Source organism: Saccoglossus kowalevskii, chromosome 3 (genome assembly GCF_978046115.1).
Source record: "Saccoglossus kowalevskii chromosome 3, keSacKowa6.1, whole genome shotgun sequence".
Lineage (NCBI taxonomy): Eukaryota > Metazoa > Hemichordata > Enteropneusta > Harrimaniidae > Saccoglossus > Saccoglossus kowalevskii.
Genome location: NC_140643.1, coordinates 32,055,227 through 32,075,142, shown reverse-complemented (window position 1 = coordinate 32,075,142; position 19,916 = coordinate 32,055,227). Strand labels below are relative to the sequence as shown.

Genomic DNA, 19,916 nt, shown 5'->3' with positions numbered 1-19,916 from the left:
ATTATTTTTGTAATTTGATTCAATATGACTGCCCAATGTCCAATTCTCGTGTAAAAGCACTAAATCATAATTTTTTACAAATCCATCTCCTATTTCAATCTAATCGCAATGACTTCATCAGCATCAAATTGGTATGTCAGATCACAAAATTTTGAACGGGGACTGTGTCATTAACAATGACTTGTTCACTTTCATGATTTCTCAAAATTTGTGTCTGACATGTTTTTGTTGTTTGTCGTTTTCTCCAATAGTGTTTTCAAAAATGGCTTTGTCACGAAGAAAGTTCATGGAGGAAGGAAAACGACAACTGAGAATGAAGCTGCTGGATATTGAAGAACGAGAAAAACAAATGTACCAATATGTCGCAGATCTTATTAAACCAGTGAGTTGAAATACTGATGGTTGAATTTAATATATACTTTAATGCTATGACGATGATGGATAATTACACATTACATTCCCATGTTCTTACCAGTCATGACATTTGGCTTACATAGTCAGTATGGTAGGCTACCATTTTCAAATCACTATAATCTAGCTGATTTCATTTCAAGAGTGTTTGGTTGTGCAGTGTTTTATGGCAAGCACAGAATTTGTGACTAGCATTTTCCCGTTCAATGCGTAGAGGCTTAATCAGTAAGGAAATAATAGCTGATTATGAAAATGTGTCTCTGGTGGCAGAGGTTTGATTTACCAATAATGACATAAAGCACATGGTCCGATTCAAGATGGTTTAATGGCAACCATTTTTGTGCTAAAAATTCATCAAAATCAAGCATTTCTGCCATTCCAGAACCAGATCTCAGTTGTGCATGAATAGATTTTGTTTAAACTTGTACATTAAACATTATGGGACTTTGATGAACATCATTTTGTTTGTCATATTGGATTCAAAATGGCGGCTCTTGGTCATTTTGTTAGTTCCCGTTTGGACGCAGTCCGAAAACGGTGACTTATGTTTTGACCTCTGTGTGTCCGTGCGTGCGTCTGGATCTGTATCTTAGAAATGCCTGGATCAATCACAATCGAACTTCACACATACATCATACATGATATTATACATGTGCACCTCAATTTGTTTCACAATCTGATTCAAGATGGCCAAATGGCGGCCATTTTTGTGCTAAAAATCATCAAAATCAAGCATTTTTTAGCTGAATTTTGTTCAAAATTGGTATATAAATTAGACATTATGGGATCTTGATGCAAATAATTTTGTTTTTCAGATTAGATTCAAAATGGCCGACTGGTGGCCATTTTGTTTTAATGAATGTGGTTCTCGTGCCATATGTCTCACTTGCTTTGACTGATTATGTTCAAATTTTAAATATTCATTATTATAATACATAATGTCATAGATAGACAGATATATTGGTTTGACTATCCTATACAAAATGGCTGAATGGTGGCCATTTTTGTGCTAAAAATTCATCAAAATCAAGCATTTCCCGGCTGTTTACAGATGGATTTTGTTCAAACCTTGTATATACGTTGGACATTATAGGACCTTGATGGTACATCATTTTGTTTTATGATCTGATTCAAGATAGCCAAATGGCGGCCATTTTTTGTGCTAAAAAATCATAAAAATCAAGCATTTCTTTGTTGTTTACAGATGGATTTTGTTCAAACTTGGTACATACACTAGACATTATGGGTTCCTGATGCACATTATTTTATTTTTCAGATCAGATTCAAAATGGCTGTCTGGCGGCCATTTTGTTTTAATGAATGGGTTTCCAGACCCATATGTCTGACTTGTTTTGACTGATTATGTTCAAATTTTTAATATTCATCATATATCATGTCATAGATATACGGATATATTGGTTTGACAATCCTATTCGAAGTGGCCAAATGGTGGCTATTGTGTGCTAAAAAAATCCCCAAATATCAAGCATTTTTTGCATTTATGGATGGATTTTGTTCAAACTTATAACATACATTAGACATTACAGGTTCCTGATGCACGCTATTTTATTTTTCAGATTGGATTCAAAATGGCTGACTGGTGGCCATTTTGTTTTTTTAATGATTGGGCTTCTGGAGCCATATCTCTGACATGCTTTGACTAATTATATTCAAATTTTATATATTTGTTATACATAATATATATATATATATATATATATATATATTCAAAATGGCTGATTTTGAATGCTGTTCCAGAGTAATATCTCTCAATATGGACAAGTACGATCAGATACAAATGTCAATCATTTTAATGTTAAAAAATCATATTCCTGACATGGTTATATTCCCAGCTATATTACTATAAACAAAACTATCTTAAATTTGATAACTAACTGGGACTATGCCATGCATGGCTTGTTTTAGTGAATGTAGTTTTGGAGCCAAATATGACATTTATCTACTGTTCATATTCAAACTATATATTTCTTAAACTTCAGAACTCACAGGGGTGCAATTAATAATAATGCAATTTTATGATGTAGCTTCACTCTTAGCAAAAATGATGTCTAAGTCTTTTCAGTTTGCTTCAAATGATGTCACAAATGTGGCTTGATTCAATCTATGAGAGTCAACACTATTTGAGAGTTTAGGTATCATATTTTATGTATTTTTTTAACTCTGTAGGCGTCAACTTGTGCAAGAAAGTTACTTTCTGAATCCGACAAAAACAAGTTTTATAGAAATTACAAAGAGGTTAGCTCGTCTGTGACGAAATGTCTGGACACATTATGGATATTATGTGCATCATTACTATCAGATGAAACTGGTAAGTTCTGAAAATCAAACAATATAGCTTTCCCCAAATATCCATTGTGTAGAGTATTAATCTAGAGCTTTTTTTCTTCATATATCAAGAACCAGTTAAACACTAGATACTTTGAAATTAATTACTTTTTTGGGGGGAGAATATTGCTTTTTAGCATGCATCCCAAGGCTTTCACATGCTCTTAATATATCAAGAACCAGTTAAACACTAGATACTTTGAAATTGATTACTATTTTGGGGGAGAATATTGCTTTTTAGCATGCATCCCAAGGCTTTCACATGCTCTTAATTTGTATGGATGTTGTTATGATAAAAAACATTTTATATTAATTCAATGATATGTTGAATGCATTCTTGTTAGAAGAACATATTGACTGAAACGTTCATTTGTTGCGAACTTTATTTACAGCTAAGAATGATATTATTCTTAACTGTTTATTTGGTGAGTAATGTATCCCATGCTCGTTCACCATTAACTATGTAATGTGACGTTACAATGCTAGTTGTCTTAAATCTGAAATTTAAGGATTGTGATCCATATAACCTTGTGGCTGGGAGGCAGTGCTGTGCACTCAAATATAAATCATACATTATGGCCAAACCATCCAATATTAGGCTTGCAAAACTGACTTCCCAGACTGGATGTGTTTTTGGTCCAGACATAAAATGCGCCTATATATAATATACTTATGAATTAATTTTCTTCAGATACTGATGGCAATGGGAATACCAGTAACACTAGCAGTTCAAGCGATACAGATGATGTCCAGTCAGTTAGTACTCCAAGAAAAATTGGAACACGATGTAAAGCTGATTTTAGAAACAAAGTCACAAAATTCTATGATGATGCTTTAGTAGGGAGTATTATGCAGGATTGTAAAGCCGCCAAACATGTAAAAATCGTAAAACCTCGTAATTTGAATTACGTAAAATCTCCCCAAATGAGGAAAGATGAAATATTTGCTGCAGAAGAAAAAGATACGAAGAAGAAATTTAAATCAAATTGTGTTGAAGGCGAGGAGATGCCAAAAACTGGTGAATGTGATTTGAAATCTTCTCAAAAAGAGATAACCTCTGAACGTGATTTGAAATCTTGTCAGGAAGAGAAAGCTTCTGAACATGATTTGAAATCTTGTCTGAAAGAGAAAAGTGGTGAATGTGATTTGAAAACTTGTCTGAAAGAGAAAAATGGTGAATGTGATTTAAAATCTTTTCAAAAAGAGAAAGCGTCTGAACATGATTTGAAAGCTTGTCAAGAAGAGGAAGCTTCTGAAAGTGATTTGAAATCTTGTATGAAAGAGAAAAATGGTGAATGTGATTTGAAATCTTTTCAAAACGAGAAAGCATCTAAACATGATTTGAAAGCTTGTCAAGAAGAGAACCCTTCTAAGATTGTCAGTCCCAAGAGAGAAAAAAAAGAAGATAATGATATGAAGACCAAAGATGGAAAGATAAAACAATCTCCAGCTAGAAGTGTTTATGAAATTTCTGTTAGTAGTCCAGAAGTGTGGAGTACAGATGAATTGATTTTTTGTGATGCAGAAACTCCAGAAAAGTTTAGTCCTAAAAGTCCAAGGATGCAAGTAGAAATAAAATCCAGTCCAGTTTCACAGAAAGGAATGTGGATAGAGAAGAAGCAGGAAATATTATCCTGGCTGGAAAATAGTGATATTGGAAAAAGTACCGACTTATTTCTTACTTACCATAGAGAGGATATCAAAAGTGATTTTCAGGATAATACTAAAGAGTCGACTCGTGTTGACAATCTTAGTATGGCTTCATTGCAAGAAAGAGAGCACCAGGTGCATCCAGCAAAGCCAAAAATTGAATCTGATGAACATACAAAATGTAATAAACCGGTTGCCACAAAGCATAATGAAAACAGATCTGATATTTGCCTTGTAGAAACGAACAGCACAGAATGCACTGGTACTGATAAAGAGTTTCAAAATATGCAGATAACAGTGTTTGATATTCCTTCTGATGAGAAGAAGTGTTGTAATCAAAATGATGAAGTGGTTTCTGATGTTGAGTTGATTGAGAAACAACTTGTGGTAGATGACAAAACTGAAGCTACACCAGACGATGAAAGTGTTTTATTGGATGAAATACATAAATGTGGCACTTCACTAAAGTGTCGCAATAAAAGACAACAGTTCTATGATGCTGCATGTATGATTTCAAAGAAAGTAAAACTTGATGTTCCTAAAACAGAATTTCAAAGTAAAGCAGTGTCTGAAGAAAAGGTGAAAAATGCTTCACCAAGAATACCATCACTCACCTTTCGACATGATATACCTTATACCGAAGTATGTGTCACTGAGGCAACTAATCCATCATGTTTCTGGGTTCAACCAGTCCATTCCCCATTAGACCGACTTGTGGAAGATATGTGGTAAGTATGTTTCTGGGTTCAACCAGTTCATTCTCCATTAGACAGACTTGTGGAGGATATGTGGTAAGTATGTTTCTGGGTTCAACCAGTTCATTCTCCATTAGACAGACTTGTGGAGGATATGTGGTAAGTATGTTTCTGGGTTCAACCAGTCCATTCTCCATTAGACCGACTTGTGGAATATATGTGGTAAGTATGTTTCTGGGTTCAACCAGTCTATTCTCCATTAGACCGACTTGTGGAATATATGTGGTAAGTATGTTTCTGGGTTCAACCAGTTCATTCTCCATTAGACAGACTTGTGGAGGATATGTGGTAAGTATGTTTCTGGGTTCAACCAGTTCATTCTCCATTAGACAGACTTGTGGAGGATATGTGGTAAGTATGTTTCTGGGTTCAACTAGTCCATTCTCCATTAGACCGACTTGTGGAAGATATGTGGTAAGTATGTTTCTGGGTTCAACCAGTCCATTCTCCATTAGACAGACTTGTGGAAGATATGTGGTAAGTATGTTTCTGGGTTCAACCAGTTCATTCTCCATTAGACCGACTTGTGGAAGATATGTGGTAAGTATGTTTCTGGGTTCAACCAGTCTATTCTCCATTAGACAGACTTGTGGAGGATATGTGGTAAGTATGTTTCTGGGTTCAACCAGTCTATTCTCCATTAGACAGACTTGTGGAGGATATGTGGTAAGTATGTTTCTGGGTTCAACCAGTTCATTCTCCATTAGACAGACTTGTGGAGGATATGTGGTAAGTATGTTTCTGGGTTCAACCAGTTCATTCTCCATTAGACAGACTTGTGGAGGATATGTGGTAAGTATGTTTCTGGGTTCAACCAGTCCATTCTCCATTAGACCGACTTGTGGAAGATATGTGGTAAGTATGTTTCTGGGTTCAACCAGTCCATTCTCCATTAGACCGACTTGTGGAAGATATGTGGTAAGTATGTTTCTGGGTTCAACCAGTCTATTCTCCATTAGACCGACTTGTGGAAGATATGTGGTAAGTATGTTTCTGGGTTCAACCAGTTCATTCTCCATTAGACAGACTTGTGGAGGATATGTGGTAAGTATGTTTCTGGGTTCAACCAGTCCATTCTTCATTAGACCGACCAATTCAACAAGACCGTGACTGACTTTGTTTCAACCAGCTGGTACATTGTTCCTAATCCTATTCATTTGTTTCGACAACGTGCCTAAAAATATTCACACCTCTTTATTGTTCATTAGTGTTAGGATGTCAAACATGCAGTGAAAATGCTTTTGTTCTTGCAACAACTTTTGTCCATACTCCTTATGAATACGTGCATGTGTCGCAAGTTTTCAACAATGAGCTGTCATCACCAAAAAACTGTTAAATTCTTTTTCAATGCTCAGTATATCTTTCGAAAACAACTAAATTCTTGATTTAAAAAAAAATTCATGTAGTTTTCCCATGGAAATCAAAGCCAAAAGATCGCACTACATTATCGGTAAATCACTTCCGTGTTTCCGTTCACCATGAAGTCGGTGACCTGTCATTAACATATTTAAATGACTAAAGTAATTTGAACATGTGGGCACCATCCAACATTTTTATTGGTTAATTCGCAACCTGACCTATTCGGTCAAGTAACGTCTCGTGTGCATTCAAACTACATGGTGGATGTCGTAGCACATCGATCGTTTACATGTGTCCGAAATAATTCGCTTACTGTGAAACTAAGTTGAATTTTACTTGCATTTGATAACAATTCAACGAATTTATTTTTCGTGCGTTATTATAATCACTACTGAGTAATAATCATCAATTTCAACACTTCGAAAACAAGTAAGTTATTCACTTGTGAGCCGAAGCATGGCCAGATTGCGTTACCGTACCCACGGTACCGTACTTTTTTAGTGCCGTACCATGATCATTTTCTACTAAGCAATGCATTAATGTTTGTTTTTATTTGAAGCTCCTGTCAGAATATACTTTCCGTTATGAAGAAAATTAAAAAAATAAATGCATATTACATTAAATATACTGAGTATTTTTTTTCATGTGAACAGTTTTTGTGTGACGTGACGCTTATCGCTCTTCCCCGACATCTAAATTGGAGTTACGCTTATATTCAAAAGATTGTACGGTGTATTGTTTGCTTTGTGCAAGTGATGTGGGAAAAAATGACCACGCCCAGTTAGTGATTGCAATATGTACGTAATAGAAACCGCACCCCGAACTTGAGCTGTTGATCCAAATTTTTTATTTGATACATTGTAATATAAACCGCGGTTTATATTAGGATTTTAACGGTAGTCCCTGTTTGGGCGAAGTTTGAAAATGAATGGACTCTATGGACTGACCTCGCTTTATGTGTGACAGTGTCTACCTGTATATTGGACATGCTATACTGATTACATTTAAACTTCATATATTTCATAAATCTTTGATACATGTGCACATCATTTAGTTTTCTGATCAGATACAAGATGGCTGAATGGCGGCCATTTTCATACATACATTGGATATTATAAAACTCGCCCATCATGTTGTCAGTTCAAATTCAAAATGTCTAACTGACATACCATATGACTGCTTTTTATTCTATGCAGGTACATTTTTAGTACTTCTGAACACCAGGGATTGTAACTTTTAATATCTTGATTGTTTCAGTATTTACTATTACCAGTTAGCTGCAGATGAACACAGACTAAATGGATCTATCTACGTTGGAATGATAGTTGCAGGCTGTTTTAGTGTTGATGACACATGGTACAGAGCTAAAATTATTGCTATTCATCCAAATACTACTGATGTCACTGAAATAAGTTCATCAAATATTAGTAAGTCTGTTTTTGAGATGTATAATTTAAATTTAATATAATTCATAAAATACTGCCTTTGATTGTTAAATTGATTGTTCTGAACTGCTGCTGAAAACAATTATTTCAATATTATTAATAATTTCAACACAGTGAATTCTATTATTGGGGAAATGAAATGAAATGAAATCCTTGTTTAGAAGTACTTCATATTCAAATTATGACAATTGGAATTTGTACACTTATCAAGGCTCAGAAGCATATACAACATAGGCATCTCTACCTGTATCTCGAACATGTCTAGTCATATTCAAACTTCACAGATGCATGACACATCATGATCTCATTCAAGATGGCCGATTGGCAAAAATTTTCAGCTAAAAATTCATGAAAATCAAGCATTTCTGTCATTTCAGAACCGAATCTCAGTTGTACATAAACAGAACATCATTTTGTTTGTCATATCGGATTCAAAATGGCGACTGGTGGTCATTTAGAAAATGTTTGATATAAGTGAGCAATAACTGAGTTAAAGAAAATTATTGTTATTTTTGGTTTGAGGTGTCGTCCAATGCTTTTTGCTGTGTTCTTCATTCACAGTAATGTTATGGGGAAATATTATGATATTGCCAATATTTTATTATAGGTTGTGCAAGTCCTACTTCATCAGAATGTAGTTCATCTGTATATGAACACTCTGCACTTAATGATAATACTGAAGTTGATGTGTTATATATAGATTATGGTAATAAGGAAAGATTGCTATTAAAGAGACTTAGAGTACTTCAAGAAGAGTTTACAAAATTGCCATCTCAAGCTGTGTGCTGTTGTTTGGCGCAGGTTAGTTTTTATCGATACAGCAGCATAGCATGATTCCCCACAAACCACAGAACCAACACTGGTTTGATTGTGTGATTTCCATAATCCTCCAGAACCAATACTGGTTTGATTGCATGATTTCCAAAATTCCACAGAACCAACACTGGTTTGAATGCATGAATTTCAAAATCCCACAGAACCAACACTGGTTTGATTGCATGATTTCCATAATCCTCCAGAACCAATACTGGTTTGATTACATGATTTCCAAAATCCCACAGAACCAACACTGGTTTGATTGCATGAATTCCAAAATCCCACAGAACCAGCACTGGTTTGATTGCATGATTTCCAAAATCCCACAGAACCAACACTGGTTTGATTGCATGATTTCCAAAATCACATAGAACCAACACTGGTTTGATTGCGCGATTTCCAAAATCCCACAGAACCAACACTGGTTTGATTGCATGATTTCCAAAATCACACAGAACCAACACTGGTTTGATTGCATGATTTCCATAATCCTCCAGAACCAATACTGGTTTGATTGCATGATTTCCAAAATCCCACAGAACCAACACTGGTTTGATTGCATGAATTCCAAAATCCCACAGAACCAACACTGGTTTGATTGCATGATTTCCAAAATCCCACAGAACCAACACTGGTTTGAATGCATAAATTTCAAAATCCCACAGAACCTACACTGGTTTGATTGCATGATTTCCAAAATCTCACAGAACCAACACTGATTTGGTTGCATGAATTCGAAAATCCCACAGAACCAACACTGGTTTGATTGCATGATTTCCAAAATCCCACAGAACCAACACTGGTTTGATTGCATGATTTCCAAAATCACATAGAACCAACACTGGTTTGATTGCGCGATTTCCAAAATCCCACAGAACCAACACTGGTTTGATTGCATGATTTCCAAAATCACACAGAACCAACACTGGTTTGATTGCATGATTTCCATAATCCTCCAGAACCAATACTGGTTTGATTGCATGATTTCCAAAATCCCACAGAACCAACACTGGTTTGATTGCATGAATTCCAAAATCCCACAGAACCAACACTGGTTTGATTGCATGATTTCCAAAATCCCACAGAACCAACACTGGTTTGAATGCATAAATTTCAAAATCCCACAGAACCTACACTGGTTTGATTGCATGATTTCCAAAATCTCACAGAACCAACACTGATTTGGTTGCATGAATTCGAAAATCCCACAGAACCAACACTGGTTTGTTAGAATGAATTACAAAATCCCACAGAACCAACTCTGATTTGATTGCATGAAATCTAAAATCCTCCAGAACCAACACTGGTTTGATTGCCTGTTTCCCAAAATCCGACAGAACAAACATTGAACTGATAGCATAATTGCTCAAATCCCAAAGAACCAACACTGGTTTGGTTGCATGATTTCCAAAAACCCACAGAACCAACAATGGTTTCCAAAATCTTGACTATATTGTTTTCCTTCAATGATCTGCTGGTCAAACTGAAAAGTAATTCTTCCTGGCTCATCTGAAAGTGTAGATATGAAATCCTATTTGGTTTCATTAAGGACATTTTTGATTCTTCATTTTGAATTCATCAAAACTGAGCCTGATGCCTTTTTAACTTCCATTTATTCTAGGTACGTCCTCCTAATGGGTCTAAATACTGGTTGAATGAACAGATTCTTTACTTTAATAATCTGGTGTATGGTAAATCATTACATGGTGTGATTTCTACAGTTCCTGGAAGCCACCTTTTCTCCATTGATTTGAGTTTCTCATCTCCTGCTGTTCAAGTTGATACGAGCAATGATTCTAAACTGATTCCAATGATGCAGTTCAACATTGCCCAATTGATGAAGCAAACTGGAAATGCTGATATTGTCGAAGGGGTTTTAGACATGAGTAAAATCAAAACCGTGATCACAGGGACTGATGGTGAAGATGTGGAAACCAAAGCATCATTGAATTTGGAGCAAGCCAATGTCAAAGATCTATCCCGATTACCAATTGAGAATGATGAATCACTGAATAAAAATGATCACAAGACCTTAAAACAAACTCCGAAACCACCTAAACATACCTTTGATGGTACTGTACTGAATGAGCGACAGTGCACACAGCAGTGTCCTGATGAAAAGTTGGTAGAGCCATTGCAAAGCTGCTTGAGCAGTATAAATGATGATAAAGGTGGTAGATCACAAGAAAATCAGGTGGTCAAACAGAACTTGCAGATTTCCAGTTCCTGTGAAACTGAGACTGGTTTTTCTGAAAGAATAACTCAGGAACACAAGAAGAAGGAAGCTGATGTGCAGATTATTGATTCATGTGAAACACAAGTTGCCAAGTGTAAAATTAAAACTTCAGAAATTATACAGCAAGATGATGTGCAAGAAAGACAGATGAAAGCTTCTTTGGGTTCAAGGTTGTTTAGTGAAACAAATGTTGCCGAGAATAAAATTGAAACTTCAGAAATTATTCAGCTAGATGATGTGCAGATGAATCCTTCTTTGAATTCTAGATTGTTACGCTCTACGGAAGAAGACGTTGATTTGTCAGTGACACCTCAGGTCCATACCAATACTTCTTTCGATCTTTCAGGTGTGAAGGTCAAAGCTCGTCAAAATATGGCTAAAAGTGTTTTAAGTACTTCACAACAGTCTAGCCCCCGGGTTGTCAAATTTCATAGCGTTAATAGAGGCAACATTAAACCTCTTCGAAAACCTGTTGTGTATCAGCAACTCAAGAAAGTACCATTAGAAATGGGTCCTGGTGGAGATATACACGTGGTAATGTCACATATCAGCACCCCTGCAGAGTTCTATGTTCACGTGGTAACCAGCCATTCAAGAAAATTAGATTACTTCATTGAAGAAATGAACGACCATTATAAGAATTTGAATTGTGACCAATATATGCCACATGTTGGAGAGATCTGCTGTGCTAACTTTGATGAAGATGGTGGATGGTACAGAGCTCAGGTAAAGGACATCATGCAGAAGAATGGTTCACAACTTATCAAAGTTTTCTATGTTGATTTTGGAAATGTAGAGTTGGTTCCTGTCACCAGCATTCGTAAACTTGATAAAAATTTCATGGAATTTCCTGAGCAAGTTTTGAAGTGTTGCTTAGAGGATGTACACCCATTGTCTCATGATGCAAATGATAATACAATTATTGACAGATGGTCTAGGGGTACTATTGAGAAATTTAAAGAGTTGACTGGATACCGCCAATCTTTATACCTACGTAACTGGGCATGGAGGTAAGACATTAAGATAAAGCTATATCGTCATATGCATGATCTCCCTAAATGTCATACATCCTGGCACTTTCTGAGAGTATTGTTGCCCCTTATCGACAGTAAATTCTAACGTTAAACGTAAACGTTTGCCATATTTAACTGTTTTTAAATTTCAAGACTCCTGCTTCAATTTTTTGGGGAAAATAATTGAGAAATTCTCTTTGATAGTAATTTGTACCCAAAGAAAATACCTTTTAGAGGTCATATACAAGTGCCAGGATGTGTGACCTTTTAGGGGTCATGTCTGAGTACCAGGATGTGTGACCTTTTAGGGGTCATGTATAACACCTATTAAGTTATTCATATGCTACATTTTTCTTAGTCACAAATCTCGGACAATGTGATCGAAAATCAATGTAGTTAGGCTCTGTTTGAATTGAACCAAATAAAATGATAGACATGAACATGATTTGAAATCTGGTCAGGTCTTGTAGAACCAACAACTATTCAAACCATTATCTGCTCTAATTGGTTTACAATTGCTTGATTATTACTAAATTAAAGTTTACCGTACTCGACCACGTTAGCGCCCAGGGTCCTCAACTCAGAAAATCGTGATTTTTTTTTTTTTTTTAGTGGTGGGCACTTACCTGGCACCCTCTCAGGGAAAAAAAGTGCAAATGACAATTTTAATTCACCATGTGACAGATTGATATTACGTCTTTGAGGGAAAATAAAGTTATGAAATTAGTTGCGTCGTCATTGACCTTTACAATGAAGAAACAGAAATGGTCACAAAAATATGCACATTTCATTACAATATTAATTACCTACCACCTGAATTTACAAGATTAAAAATATTAAAGTCCAGTGGAATACAGTCGAAGTCAAAATCTTCATTATCTCCACTGACGAATGTGTTGGCTTGTACGCAAAGACTCAATGAAAAGCACTTTCCACCATAATTTGCAACAACGTCCTTTGACCTAATGGGTCAAGTCTGTTATTAACAATTCTAAATGCTGTGTTGTACCAACGCAATTCTTCGGAAATTCCTGAAGACTTTCTGGTAATGCAATGTGGAAGTGAATTATCGATATGATTCTGTTGGAATTAATTGCAGCGAATAAACAAAATGTTTTTTTTTGAAAAAAAATAGTAACTAGCAATTTTTCATAGGTAAACTGAATATGGCATGAAATATTTACCGCATTTTACTTGTATTAACAGGTCATTGTTGAAGCGTAGTTTATGCATGGTTACCATGGTCTATGCATTCACAACATATTCACGATAGTTGATATCCACGCTTTATCATATAAAAACAATTCGTTAAGCAATGATCAAATGATCAAAGACCATGTTTTAAATTAGTTGCATTATGAAAGGGCGCTTTGCCGAATGTGACCCCGATTACATAAAAATTCCTCAAAAATGGGAGTTGGCGCTTGACCGGGCACGGTCGAGTACGGTATGTTGGAGTACACATCACCCCCAGAATTATGTGGCCAGATCCTTTGGGTTTTAATAATATTAAACTATGTGATTACATCATTGACAATGATTTGATTCGTCTTTATGCATGTTATTTTCTGAATTATATGAGACTAATGAAGGATTGTTTTATTTATTCATAGGGGCAGTGTGCTGTCAGCCATTCTGTTCAATTTTGATGGGTTAAATATAAACCAAGAACTTGTTAATTATAGGTTAGCTACATCCACTACTCTGAAGAAAGGTAATTTATTATTACATTGTACCGGTATACTAAATTCATACTTGTTGTATGGTAAACACTAAAGTTTGGATAGATTCCAAGAAAGGTGACTTTTAGATTTACCTCGCCTGTCCACATGTAACAGGTATGCATATGCACATAGATTGAGGTCGCACTATGGTGTGCCATGTCATACCCTGCTGTGATTTGTCCTACCCTATTCATATTTTTTTACTTTTCATTTGTTAGGTTTATCAATCAGAGATGACAGTCAGAGTAATGCAGATACTTGTGATAGTGGTAATGGGTGTAGTCAAAGTATTAGTGTAGGTAGTGACAATGATGTTGGGTCAGGCAATGCTAGTTTTGATAGTCTCGCAGATTGGGATCCAATGTCAATGCATTTCCTCTCAGAAAGTAATAGTTATGCTTTGGACATGGATGATCCGGGTGTTGCAACTGTTGGATATAGTAAGTTTTTATTTTTATCTATTTCTTCCAAAAAAATGTGCAAAAAGATATGGGTTAATAATGTATGTCCTTGCCATTTATTGTAATGATAATGACTTTCTAGTAATTTTTGACTCCCATGTGCGAAGCACACATTTGGAGTCTTTGTGGTTAGTGTGTCTGTACATGTATGTCTGTCTGTGTATGTGTGTTTGACTTTTCCACTGCTATCTCAAGAACCATGCATCGGTTTTTGATGAAACTTGGTGCATAGATGCTCTGGGCCAATGTGCAGATTTGATTAGTTTTTGGTAAAAATCAGTGCATATTAATTACCTAATTTGCATGATAATTAGCTAAGTTTTAGCTGTTCCATGACTCTTCCACTGATATCTAAAGAACCACTCATTGGATTTTGATGAAACTTGGTACATAGTTGCTCTGAACATATGTGCAGATTTTATTAGTTTTTGGTAAAAAAAACATGCATATTAATTACCTAATTTTCATAATTAGTCAATTTTCGTTTTTTCACTGATATCTCGAGTACTACCGTAAAAACCCTCAAATAAGAGCCACTTTGTAACACTTTCATTTATGGGTGGTGCTTATTTGAGGTAACATGTTGACAACTTTGTAGCCAGTGGCTCTTAAACCAGGGTCATCAAACGTTTTCATTGTGAAATAGGGAAGAGGATAGGCAAACACACACACAACCAAAAAGACAAGTAATTATTAATGATGTATCATTGCAATTAATTTATTCTGTAAAAATACTGTTATGGGAATAACAAACGTCAAATAAATACGATGATTCTACGCTTCACCGACAATGTGCAGCGATGCCTGAAGTCACGTCTCACTGACAATGCGTAGCGATGCCTGAAGTCGGAATTGGTAGCACTCTCAGTGTCTGACCCAACACTCGAATCACTTGTACTTCCGTTGTACAATTGTTTACCAAGTTTGGTACGGCAAACTTTTTTCTTGAAAACTGGGATTAACTTGCGTGGCTGTGGCTGGCGTGGTGGTTGATTTGGTGAGGATATAAAATAGTTTCGGATACTTGCAAAGCAAGCATGGAACGAATGAAAAAAAATGATGCCCAATCACTTGTATTTATGGCAAAAACAATAAAGAAAAACACGTTTTTCTATAGATTTTCACAGCTTGGGTACTTGGGCATTGTTTTAATTGCGCTAGACGTCTGACAGTACAGCTTTGGTTTATATATTTCCTGTTTCATAATTAAGCCAGCTTATAATGATATGTTAATGATATTCACGTACTTCACAGTCCACGCAAACGGGGTCAAACTATAGCCCCACCCCTATATAACCAAATACGAAACGATACCGAGAAAGTAACAATTACATGTATTAAAAATAATTTCCTGTGACCAATCGGAGAGACGAAATCATTCACGAAAGCCCAGGCCTGTTACAAGGCATTTTCTGATTGGTACAAGTCCAGATTATTTTCAATTCTCACAAATAGCTAATTTAAATATTTGGGTCAGGCGGGTCACGTAGACTTCACTTTGCTGTAAGACAAGTTGATCGCGCAAGTTTGTGGAACTAATCCATTCGACTTCAATATCTATTATTTTCGGCAAGAGATTGAGAGTTCTCTTCAAACTAATGCCATTTATTTTGTTACTTCCCTGAACATTTTGTCTCGAATCACCCCAAAACGAACGTCTCAAACGAAATGCAAAAAATAACCCCAAATCACGATCAGCGAGAGTGGGCTGCGTAATCATTACATCTCACAGTCGGAGCTACGTCACGATCCCTCAAACGTTGCCAGGACCGGATTAACACCTCTGTTTTCCCCCACGCTAACCAAATTTCCCCCACGCTAAGGAAAAAATCTTTTGTTTTCTACTGACTTCCTGTTCCGGTTCATCTGTGAGAATGTATTTTCAATACCTCCGGATTTTCCGATAAAGGCGTTCTAAAATCATGACGTTCTTTACTTGGTTATAACACAGTTGTGGAGGGACTGTTGTTATAAAGACAACATTGGCAGTGAATATCTCAACGTGTCCTTCGGTGTTTCGGCAAAAAACATACTAGTAGTTACTACTAAATAGTTTGTGAATTGGTCGATTGTGTGTCAGAAATATAAAATAGACAATTTGACAGTCACATTCACGCTCTCAGTGCATTTCTTTCGTCTATCATTCTTCCGTTCTCAATTACACCATAGACCTTAGAAAACAGGTCTATGATTACACAGGACATCGGGCAAGTTAAGGGGATAATCTTTATTTGTCTCACACCTTCTGTGGTGCAATAAACAATGCAGGGTGGAAGTGAGGCACGACAAGCTCGGTGTCTGCCTGATTGTAAACAACCGGGCGGCTGGCGCTTATTTCAGGGTTCTTATTGACAAAACCACTCAACTCTTGGTGGCTCTTAATGGAGGGTCAAATGTAACAAATTTTCACTGAGTGGCTCTTAATTGAGGGTGGCGCTTATTTGCGGGTTTTTACGGTAAACATCACATTTCAATGAAATTTGGTACATTGAAGTCATAGGACACTGCACAGACCTGATAGTTTTAGGGTAATATCTGTACATTTTATATCTGTATATTTATTTAATAAATTAATTTTCAACTTTTGATATTTTAAGTAGTAAGCATTACATTTCAATGAAACTTGGTACATAGATACTCAAAGACTATGCAGAGATTGATTCTTTTTGGATAAATATTTTTGCATAATTAGTTAATTTTCAGCTTTTCCATGTATATCTCAAGTACTAATCATCACATGTCAATGAAACTTGGTACATAGATCTTCTAGGACTGTGCAGAGACCTGATTAGTTTTAGGGTAAATAATTGTGCATATTAATAACCTAATTTGCATAATTAATTTTCAGCTTTTCCACTGATATCTCGAGTACTAATCATCACATTTCAATGAATCTAGAACTATGCAGAGACCCAATTAGTTTTCGGTAAATACTTGTGCATATTAATCACCTAATTTGCATAATTAACCAATTTTCAACTTTCACACTGATATCTCAAGTACTAATCATCACATTCATATGAAACGTACATGGATGCTGTAGGACAATAGACAGACCTAATTGATTGTGGGTTAAAATCTGTACATATTAAAATGGTTTTCACTAAACATTGGACGATCAGATTGTGGTAAATGTTGATACATCAGAGCAAGTACCTAATGAAATTGCCACTGATTTTATCACTACTAATCAAAACATCATAACTGTAGCCTAAACATTTTTGATACAATGTATAAACTCTCTGTACTCAATTCATTTACATAAAATGTTATGTTTGTGTAATTGATTACCTTTAAGGTAGCGGAATAGTTTTTTGGGCACTTTTCACATTTTTTTTTGAAAATCACAAGCATAGCTCCATAAGGCATGCCACATACATTAGTGTATTTATTTTATTGAAAAAATAATATCTTGTACAAGTAAACTGGTTTTTTCCTTGTGTGCAAACAAATACCCAAGTTTTTTGTTTATCCAGTGTACACCCCATGAGTGCTTCTCATTAATATTCATGGTTAACAAACATAACTGAACTGGGGCTAAGCTATTTACAAACAACTGATAAGATATATGTTTGTAGTTTACACACAGCTGATAAGATGTGTGCACTGCTTCGTTTCAAGAGGAGGAAGCTGTACAGCAAAAACAAAAACAAAAAACACTTTCGAAACACAACAAATTTTGTATAAACAAAATAGTACATGAGTGTATCACATGTTACCGGATTTTGCCATAAATTTGCCCGGGCCGTTTAACGGCAGTTTGGTATTTTTTAAGATTTTTTAAAAAATATTTTGGGAAGACAAATTTATGTTCTAAATGTTATTTTAATAAATCTGTTGTCAAAATAAAAGTACAATGTCACAGTTGGAGATTTTTTATTTTTTTTTATTTCTGTTTGATACATTATATGCTTTTTAGGATCAGATCAGGGGGCCTTGACCCTTACCGAGTTCCGTGTTGATTGACATTCAACCAGATCCGAATTTTTAATTTGATGGCTGGTTTGAATATATCCACTTTTACAGTGATCAATATAAGCGTTTGGAAATAGCATAATTATATTGCGTGAGTGAAAGAAGCCAGTGAAACAGCGTGTTCTATTTATTTCTAACGCGCGTGGTCGGCGTCTTTGATTGCGATTGTTTTGTATTTTTGTCTTCGAAATGTATCACTCGCTGCGTTTTTTTTTTGGGTCACGTCTCGCAACTGAAAGTCCAAGCTGACTTTGTTTTGGCTGTAAAACTAAAAGCCCCCAACGTCGGATTCGTCAGCGTCATTCACAAATACTTGAAGGGCATCTGTGATATCTTCACCTTCAAACTGTCTTCGTCTAAAAAGTCAAATTCGTCATCTTCTTCTCCACAGTTAGCTTCCCCAGCTAACACCTCTTGGAGTTTGCTGTTCAGTAATTTACTTTCATTGACTCTACCGTCATTCACAGCAGTTTTCGTTTCCTCAACGGCGGTACTCACAATGGTAAAGGATGTTTCCCAAGATAGTACGACGTATTCAATGCGTAAGTGTGAATTATAAACAGACCAGAAAAGTCCGGTTAAAGCAACAAAAAGACACCTTGAAGCCCCGTCATAGCCATAACAAGAAACCACGTGGGGTTGTTTAGTGTCTGTCAATATTTTAGAACACTGCATTTTCATTGGTCGAATTACGTTGAAAGAGTCGTCAATTGAAACAAATATTACAGTCTGTTGACAGTGATTGATCACTGTTATCATCATGAGAAAAAAGAGTTATCCGCAATATACTTGCTGTTGGGGAGCCACACTACGGTAGCTTCCTTTGCCGAGATCGCCAGAATCTTCACGATAAAGTTGCAAGTTTAAAACTTGATGCAGCACAATTATTTGCGAACATAATGGACTTGAATTTAGCTGATGGTGGTTGTTACTATCTTAAAATAAAATCAAACCAAAGTCCGACGTACCTGCAAAAAGAGTGCATGTAAATGTGCTGTAAGACGAACACTTTGGTAAGGAGGGGCAGTTTCCTTCGAATTTGTCTGAAAATCTCTTTAGGCTTATTCAGGTAAAATGAAAACTAAACTTGCACGAACACTACAAAAGGTCCCTCCCGAAAATAACAAGTCCAACAAAAACGGTCTCGTCGGATAATGATTTACAATATTTTCGTGTTGAAAATTTACTCTGCATTTCTTCCAATTCCACACATAAAAAAACTTACCCCACAGCCGTCATTCCATTTTCTTATTCTACCGTAATCTGCGCAAGTTTGCTCGCGGGAGTCTGATAATTATTGTCGGAAAGTGTTCTTGTGTCTCTAAAAGACTTTGAAACTTGTGGAATACTCAAGAAAATAAGTTTGCAAATAAAACGGCCCAAACATAAATACGCTATGTTGACAAACACTTCAACTGCCCAGTGTAGTATTTGTGTTGTTTGCTACCTGCAAACAGAACCGCCCACTTTGCATAATCCCAGCTGTAATGAATGACGTCACCGTTCGTTATCAGCACAGACCGTGTCAAAACTCCATAGCGTGAAAGAAAACGGTAAAAATACAGTTTTTTCACAGACATAAATGTCGAATCATGATTTTTTCTGAAAACAACCTTCAAGGTAATTTATTTACTGCCAACCTATATAATTGTTGCTGCTAAAACGGGAGTTAACCTTGATTGAAGTTTAAAATCATAAAAGTGCCGATTTCTCGGTGTTCGATTT

At 35.9% G+C, this 19,916-nt stretch overlaps 1 protein-coding gene across 1 annotated transcript in view; it reads left to right on the top strand.

Annotated features, from left to right (window-relative positions):
• The window catches only part of LOC102809228 (uncharacterized), a 53,688-nt gene that overhangs the window by 8,588 nt on the left and 25,184 nt on the right, over nucleotides 1-19,916 (top strand). The window contains exons 2-10 of the mRNA XM_085497452.1: nucleotides 252-382; nucleotides 2,599-2,740; nucleotides 3,449-5,135; nucleotides 7,779-7,948; nucleotides 8,574-8,767; nucleotides 10,404-12,028; nucleotides 13,645-13,745; nucleotides 13,974-14,195; nucleotides 18,294-18,311. Of these exons, the coding sequence (XP_085353578.1) occupies nucleotides 263-382; nucleotides 2,599-2,740; nucleotides 3,449-5,135; nucleotides 7,779-7,948; nucleotides 8,574-8,767; nucleotides 10,404-12,028; nucleotides 13,645-13,745; nucleotides 13,974-14,195; nucleotides 18,294-18,311 (4,279 nt within the window). The 5' untranslated portion in view covers nucleotides 252-262. The remainder of the gene's footprint in view (nucleotides 1-251; nucleotides 383-2,598; nucleotides 2,741-3,448; nucleotides 5,136-7,778; nucleotides 7,949-8,573; nucleotides 8,768-10,403; nucleotides 12,029-13,644; nucleotides 13,746-13,973; nucleotides 14,196-18,293; nucleotides 18,312-19,916) is intronic.